At 42.2% G+C, this 8,619-nt stretch overlaps 1 protein-coding gene across 1 annotated transcript; it reads left to right on the top strand.

Annotated features, from left to right (window-relative positions):
* Window positions 1-1,145: 1,145 nt before the first annotated feature.
* LOC128453839 (transforming acidic coiled-coil-containing protein 3-like) lies at window positions 1,146-6,168 on the top strand. The gene is given in 13 exon segments (XM_053436933.1): window positions 1,146-1,310; window positions 1,677-1,807; window positions 1,900-1,946; window positions 2,034-2,188; window positions 3,035-3,103; window positions 3,215-3,295; window positions 4,577-4,624; window positions 5,137-5,204; window positions 5,288-5,343; window positions 5,433-5,593; window positions 5,711-5,817; window positions 5,898-6,018; window positions 6,103-6,168. Coding segments are annotated over 13 exon segments (1,275 nt in total).
* Window positions 6,169-8,619: the final 2,451 nt, after the last annotated feature.

The following is an 8,619-nucleotide window of genomic DNA, read 5'->3' as shown; positions in this document are numbered from 1 at the left end:
TCCAACCAACAGGATCCAATCATCAATAGGATGAAGGACACATCCTTGTTGTACTAGGGTAACGCCCCTTATCTCCTCAACACTATCAAAGTAACAAGTTTGCTCCTATATATTAAACTGTATGTTCATCCTTTGATCCTGTACCATTATAATAACTGTAGATGGTAGGAATGCACCTTTATGTTGGTTACCACCTGCCAATAGAACCTAAGAGGTTCTATATGTGGCGGCTGAACTAAAGAGGAGGATCGACCAGATTTATCTTGAGAAGACTGAGAATATTAAAAAGCTGTCACATGGAGCCAAAGCAAAAGAGACTCCGTATCAGTACTGATAAAATCAACCAACACTTCCAGCGGATGGAGAACTGGTTTAAAGGGATAACCCAGAAGAAAGATCGACCGACACCCTGCAAAGTTCGGCCGAGTGACAAGCTCAGCATCCTCACGCAGCAGAAGAGCGATGCTGAGGACAAAGTGAATGATATGATTAGAGAGAACCAAGTTCTGCAGAATGAAGTCCTGCAGCTGAGGAAACAGCAAGGACTGTGTGCAAGCACTTCCTGTCAGCTCCCACACCTTACATCGGTAGGTCTGATCGCGCAGTGGTATATTAACTTCAGAAGCCAATAAGATAAATAAATATCAATTAAATGCTGCGTTCCAGACAACTTGGATGCCGGAAGGGGGTTTGCTCTACGTGACACTCCCCTGTTGTGTTACTTCCCTTTATACATCAACATCTGCACTGCCGTCCATATATCTATCTACACAATGTTGACCACCAGAACAACCTTAACCTTAAGGATCCAGGTTATGTTTTACATATTTGTTTATGTCCTTACTTTGTAATTTGTGTAATTTTTTTCCAATTACAATCTGTTATATTAATACAAAATGGAGCCACGTGGCAACCAAGCTTTACCAATACAAGTAAGTAGGTGAAATCTCATTTGTTTAGATTCTGTGACTTAACCTGTCGTCTTCTTTCCTGTGAAGATGGATCTTGCACATCAGAAACGGCCACCACCAAATAGTTCTTATCTACTGATTGCAGCTTTCATGATGGCGCCTCCTCCCCCCTTCAAAGTGTAGCCTGGTCACCCCAGTTCTTACACTGATAGTCGGTCTCTCTGCTTTTACAGGATGAGTTCCATTGAGGTGAATGATGAGAATCGAGGGGTCTGCCCTGGAGGAAAACACAACAGCTCAATCACTGACATATTTGACCTGGATCAACCGACCGGGACGCCGTCCATCCTGCGTCAGTCAGAGACCTTGCCCAGCAAGACTGTGCCGAAGGGGATGAAGGTACATAGCCGGCTACTTGTCATCATTTTAGATGTTTGTGTACTTTTCAGACACCGTAATGAGACTAGGTGAAAAAAAAACAGTAACTCCCAAACAATAAGATAAGTTGTATTAAAATTTGTTTCTGTTTCACTTTTCAACACAAGACGCTTGAAATGTTCAATTCACTGACTATAGAAGGTTTTACCACATCTTGTTTCTTGCTCGATTCTATAAAACCAAAAACCGGTTAAAATATCTATTGAGAGATAAATCCACGAGAAAAACGGCATTTAAATTAATATTTTCTTACGTCCGTTTATTATTTCTGTAGATATTTTTGTATCCATGTAACATTTGCTAAACTCCCGGGCTATTTGTGTCTAGGTTTGTTTTCAGACCCCAAGAAGAGAACCTATGAACAAGAGAATTGTCCAATCTCAGAGCAAGACTGCGAAGATGACCAGTGTGGACGAGTGCACAAAGGCAATGGAGACTTTAAATATAGATAAAATTAAGTAAGTTACATTTCTTTTACTGAAACAAGCATCCAGTGAAATAAATGTTCAGTTTAAGTCAATTTAAAAAAAATCCTTTTTTGCTTTTCCAGTCCTTTCCCACAAGAGGTCCTTGAGAAGCCAAATGAGCCCGAACCAGGTAATTTATCCCAAATGACAAAGATATTTCACTTTAATGTCTCTGAACACTGTGGAATTAATGCAAATCCCCTCGACTTCTCCACAGAAGTGTCGTCTTATCCTGATGACGAAATGCCAATACAGAGCAAGGGTGGTTATCAGCTGGATTTTGACAACCTGGAAGCCATGAATCCATTTGAGGGAACCACTAAGATGGTTCGCTCTCCAAGTGCTTTGCAAGATAAAAAACAAGACCTCTTTGTGGAGGACAGGGGCAGGTAGGCCAGAGTGTGCATGAACGACTTCAAAAGAAAGCTTTCATTGAAGACGTTCATTTTTATGAGAACGTTGAACTGAACGAAACTTAATGATAAATAATGAATTTGAACGGTGAACACGTTCATATTATCTGAAGTCTAGCTAAGCCTTACGGAATGTTTTCCTTCTCCTGAGGAGAGACGCTGTCTAAATCGAATGCTTGCACCATATCGTTGCGATCTTTGTTGTGTTTATTTGAAAAGAAATGCAGTCTTGGGTGGGGGGGGGGGGCGCCAGGAGTGAAGCTTGCATAGAGCACCAAATGTGCTAGGGCCGGCCCTGTGTGATTCTCAAACTGCGCGGAGGGTGGAGTACGCGACCGGGAGGGGAAAATGCGAGGTGGAACTAATAGCCGAACTAATGTTTTGACGTCCGCATCTCTTTAACGGCGGAGCAGTAAACAAATCGCTCATTCGCCGTAGACAGGGGTCGGCAACCTGCGGCCCTGTGCAGTGTTGTGCATGTCGCGCATATTTTTTGCGAACAGTGAACTTTACGATCAGTTTTCATATGTTGAACGTGCACGTGAGAGAACGTCATCCAGTCTATGCAGCATCTAACACTTTAGTGAGAATTGCCTTGCGCCTTGAACAGTTTATTTTTTTACTCAGTAACGGATGTAATTTCCAATGTAGCGAAGTACAATACTTCAGTCGAAATCTACTTAAGTAAAATTTAAATTACCCATTTCAAAAGCTACTCAAAAAATTACAAAGTACACAAAAACTACTCAATTACAGTAACGTGAGTAAATGCAATTACTTTACACCTCTGCTTGAAACTCAACAGATGGCAGAAAAAGAGGCGACAAAAGCGCCACGGAACTGTGATTTCAAACTGTTTGATCCTAGAGCACCAGTAAGTTGCTGCTGAACCGCAAACAATCACTGAATCTGTGGCTCTGTTTTCTACACTCTTTGTTTCATTTCGTCATATGCTCACCTTGTTTACACTGCAACTGTCATGTAGGCGACACCAATCTTCTAGAGCCTCGTCCCATCCTACCCACAGCAGGCAAACCCGGACGAGTCCATTATCGACGTGCTGAAGTAGGGGAGAGCGGGGTAATGTGGGACATTTTTTACATTTGCTCACCTCTAGGCGAGCTAAACTGATATATCAGTAAAATATACACATTTCCCAATAATTCAGGATGTTTTCTAGCAATGGAATGAGAATTTCTTCAGGACAAAGGGCAGTGAAAATATGATTGTTTTAAAAAAAGTGGTCTTGTGTCCTACTTTACCCGCTACGGGGTAAAGTGGGACACAAGACCACTTACTATTTCCACTTTAAAACTTCCATAACAACACATGTTGTAATAGTTAAAATCCTGACAACCACACATTCCAAAACTGATATCGGACTAGTAACAGAATCATGGGGATTGGTCAATTAAGCACATTTATGATTATTATGATTCATGTGATCTCTTGCACACCCTAGCTTACCTGCACAGCTACAGGGATATTGTTTTCCACTGCGTATTCAAATGCCAGTTCACCGCACTTAACTGGAGCAAGGCCATGGAACTGGTCTGCTAGTTGTTTCAAGTGTTTGGTAAGCTCCTCCTCCATCTCACATGTGAATATTCTCTTTACCTCAGCTACTGCACCCCAGGCTACTGATTTTACTTTCCCTTTCTCTTTTTTCTTTATGAATCTTTTGAGGGTTGTCTTGTCAATTCCCTTCCAGCTTTTCTTAAGGACTTCTTTCCTTGCATGACCTCAGCGGCTGCACTCTCCATCTCTGTGAGGGGTGTTTGGCCTCAAGTTGTCTTCCTGGTGTATAGTTTGTTGGCATGATGGCTTTTCTACAATGTTTATGACATTAAAAATAAAACATATATAATGTAATATAACACTAAAATATGTTTAAGACTAAACTTAACTTGTGCTTCATGGTGGGGTAAAGTGAGACACTGTCCCACTTTACCCCAAAGCATTTGTCCCACTTTACCCCGAAGCCACAATTTTAGAAAAACAACATCTCTTATCAATTCAGGCTAATCTTCAGCTAGCATCAATCACATGGTTTTATATGTTGGAAGTTCACCAACATGTATGATATAAGTTTTTCTACCTGATTCAATTTGTTTTGACACAACAGTTGATTAAGTTCAAAGCAAGACAATTTACTTTTACATGCAAAAAACACATTTTTGTGAAAAAACATTCTTTCCACAGCACCAGCACCAACCTGTCCTTCATGGCAAGGGTGGAATGTGAGGGGGTTGAAAACATAATGGTCAAATGACCACAAATGTTTTCCTTGCCTTGATACAGGGGGTGTTTCACATCACCCGATGTCCCACATTACCCCGCTCTCCCCTACAGTCAGAAAGACATGGATGCAGCCAACGCCAAAGTCCAGGCGGAGGTACGTTTTGTGAGCTGACAAGTAACAGCAGTCGTTTCAAACACAGGAGCTTTTCCAATTGGGGTCATTTTTGTTTTGGTAAATGAAAATTCAACATATTGATACAGAGTCAACCACACTAGGCCAAGTTGTTGTCAATGTTTATTTCAAACAGTCCCTGGAGCTTGTTAGAGTTATTTGATTCAGCCACTGCAAGTGCAATGAGGTAATAACTGTGCTCCTAGTATGGTTGCAAATGTCAACACAACTGTTTTTAAAGCAGAACATTAGTTGAAACTGTATCGGTTTCTTCCATCATTAAAGGAGACTAGTTCAATTTGTTAAACTTTAGCAACAGCAGTAGCGACAAGTATTGAATGCTGCCATGTTTTATCACTGAAAGTTCACATCAAACTCCTAAATAGTAACTTTTTTGATTTTACCCTGTGAATTGCAAATACACCTGTTTGAAATGGACGATACTATTGAATAAAGAATATTTCTAATTAAATACTTTGTATTTTCACCAACAGTGAAAAGAGAAGGGGCAGCAATGGAGTGAAAAACATAAAAAAGAAGTTGATGATGGTCAAGAACTTTGGTTAATTTTGCTACTTTAAATTTGGTCACTTTCAATCAAATATAGAAGTTTCAGTATACCTGACTTTTTTTCCTTCTGCGCAGGAAAATAATCGCAGAATTTGAGCTCATGATTGCAAAAGTTATGGCAAGAATGTATGGTTAAGTTTACATACATTCTTACATTTTAACTCTGAAGAAGTGCGAACATAATGGCTTATTTGAAAACCTCATCTCTGATATTGTTCAGCCGATCAAGAGAGGGAGAGAGAGGTGGCCCAGGCGAAGCTGAATGAGGCTCTGTTGGAGAACGAGCTGATGTCCAGCCACCTGAATGGGATGGAGGGATTGTTGTCTGTGCTTTTCCAGCGACTGGAGAAGTACAAGGACGTTCTCGAGGGCTACATAAAGGTTAGAAAAGCAACAACTCTTTCGCTGTGATAAACCACAAACATTTAATGTAGTTAAGGATTTCACTAAATCTGCGGTAGTTTGGATTATAATTTGTTTCCTTTGCCATTCCCCCAGAATGAAGAGACTCTGAAAGCCTGTGCACAGGACTACCTGGTGAGGATCAAAAAGGAGAAGAAGCGCTACCAGACGCTTAAAGCTCACGCTAAGGAGAAGATTGGCCTGTAAGAAACCAGCCCCTTTGTCTTAATGGTGAAAAAATATATAAGGTTTGCAGTGGCTGACTGTTTTTGTTCATCCTCAGTGCAAATGCTGAAATCAATGAGGTGCGCTCAAAGTTCAAGTCCGAGGTGTCGGCTCTACAGGCTCAGCTGCGGCGGGAGCAGCTGAAGGTTCATTCGTTGGAGAAGAGCCTCGACCAGAAGGTGAATGAACAAGTCTATAAATCTTATAAAATAGAAAAATTATAATCTCAACATTTTCCTAATGTCCCATTGTTTTTTTTCCAGGAGAAGGAGGCTGAAGAGCTGACCAAACTTTGTGATGAACTTATCACCAAAGTTCAGAAGGGTTGAGCTCGTTATGTAAATACTGTTTTAAGTTCTTCTGCTTTTCCTTCTTTTGTTGTTGTTCTGTCCTTGTAAATGTTCTTAGAAATACTGTAAAAGAAATGAATAAAGATGATGATTTAATTCCTGAATGATTAGTGTTTGTAAACACTAGGGGGCAGTGTTAGATCTAGAATTTGGTCATGGCGCTCAGAGATCCCAAACTTTTCAGCTCATAAACCCTAAAATAACCACGACCCCAGTTCTGAAGGATATTGATTTGAGCCATCAACATCAGTTTACCTGCTGAAACTGAGCAGGTAAACTGATGTTTACACATAACAACACATAACAACACAAAACAATACAAACAGTGCAATGGTCTAAGAAAAGAAAGAAAAGAAGTGCAGGGATAAATATTTAACGGTATTAGTATTACAGTTATACAGTGAGGGTGAAATAAATAATATGATATAATTACAATATAATATAACTTCAGGAGTATTTGTACAGTGGTTATTATAAAGATCCAGGGTTGTTGCACAGTGTCACAGTGGGTTGGCTGTTCAGTAGTGAGACGGCGAGGGGGAAGAAACTGTTTTTGTGTCTGGAGGTTTTGGTGAACAGAGATCTGTAGCGCCTCCCAGAGGGGAGGAGATGGAATAGGTTGTGTCCAGGGTGTGTGTGGTCTGCAGTGATCTTTCCTGACCATTTCCTGACTCTGGAGGTGTACAGGTCTTGGAGGGTGGGCCGGTTGGCACCGATCTTTCCTGCAGACCTGACTGTCCATTGGAGTCTGTTCTTATCCAGTTTGGTGGCCGATCCAAACCAGACAGTTATTGATGTGCAAAGATATGTACTTAAATATCAAAAGTAAAAGTAGAAGTACCCAAATAAAAAAATGCTAAGTGCTTTTTAAAGCCTATACAGACACAAAACAACCTAAAATTGTTCTCTTCAGGATTTATTTCAACTGACCTATTTCATCGGAATCCTGCATTTTATCAGCAAGTCTTGGGTAAGTTGAAATAAACTGTCTTGCATTTTTCTTTTAGTGTCTCCTGGGGGTGACGCAGAGGGCAGCCAGCAGAGGGTAACAAGTTGCCGGGATGAATGAGTGAATATATACAGAACAGACACAAGGGCAGTCTCTCAGTCCCCCCTTTTTAGGCCCCTGCAAGACTACACCGTATGACCAGCATCTCCCCCCCCCCCCCCCCCCCCCTCCTCACTTATGTGAATCCAGCCCACCACCTCATTCAACTCCAATCTAGGTAGGATTTCCTTTCACCATTTAGAAGTGTATTGTCCTGCTGTGGGAGTGATGGGACAGGAGACAGTCTGCCTGTCTAGACGGTCTGACGGTCTGACTGTCTGGACTGTCTGTCTGGACTGTCTGTCTGTCTACACAGTCTGTCTTTCTAGACGGTTTGAGTGTCTGTCTGTCTAGACTGTCTGGACTGTCTGTCTGGACTGTCCGTCTTACTAGACAGTCTGCCTGTCTAGACGGTCTGACGGTCTGACTGTCTGGACTGTCTGTCTAGACTGTCTGTTTGAACTGTCTGTCTAGACAAACTGTCTGGACTGTCTTTCTAGACTGTCTGTCTGGACTCTCTGTCTGTCTAGATAGTCTGTCTTTCTAGACGGTCTGAATGTCTGTCTGTCTGTCTGTCTGTCTGTCTGTCTGGACTGTCTGGACTGTCTGTCTGGTCTGTCTGTCTAGACAGTCTGTCTGTCTAGATGGTTTAAGTGTCTGTCTGTCTAGACTGTCTGGACTGTCGGTCTGGACTGTCTGTCTGGACTGTCTGTCTAGACTGTCTGTCTGTCTAGACGGTTTGAGTGTCTGTCTAGACTGTCTAGACTGTCTGTCTAGACTGTGTGTCTAGACAGTCTGTCTGTCTAGACCGTCTGACAGTCTGTCTGGACTGTCTGACTGTCTGTCTGGACTGTCTGTCTAGACAGTCTGTCTCTCTAGACGGTTTGAGTGTCTGTCTGTCTAGACTGTCTGGACTGTCTGTCTGTCTAGGCAGTCTCTCTAGACGGACTGACTGTTTGTCTGTCTAGACGGTTTGAGTGTCTGTCTGTCTGTCTGGACTGTCTGTCTAGACTGTCTGTCTAGACTGTCTGGACTGTGTCTAGACTGTCTGTCTGGACTCTCTGGACTGTCTGTCTGTGTAGACGGTCTGTCTAGACAGTCTCTCTAGACGGTCTGACTGTCTGTCTGTCTGGACTGTCTGGACTGTCTGTCTAGACTGTCTGTCTGTCTAGACTGTCTGACTGTCTGTCTATCTAGACTGTCTGTCTAGACGGTCAGGACTGTGTGTCTAGACTGTCTGTCTGCCTAGACTGCCTGTCTATCTGTCTGGACTGTCTGTCTAGACTGTCTGGACTGTCTGTGTGTCTAGACAGTCTCTCTAGACTGTCTTTCTGTCTAGACTGCCTATCTGTCTGGACTGTCTAGACTGTCTGGACTGTCTG

Source organism: Pleuronectes platessa, chromosome 12 (assembly GCF_947347685.1).
Source record: "Pleuronectes platessa chromosome 12, fPlePla1.1, whole genome shotgun sequence".
In the NCBI taxonomy this organism is placed as follows: domain Eukaryota; kingdom Metazoa; phylum Chordata; class Actinopteri; order Pleuronectiformes; family Pleuronectidae; genus Pleuronectes; species Pleuronectes platessa.
The sequence above is the reverse complement of the archived record's forward strand: the minus strand, read 5'-3'. Positions and strand labels throughout refer to the sequence as shown.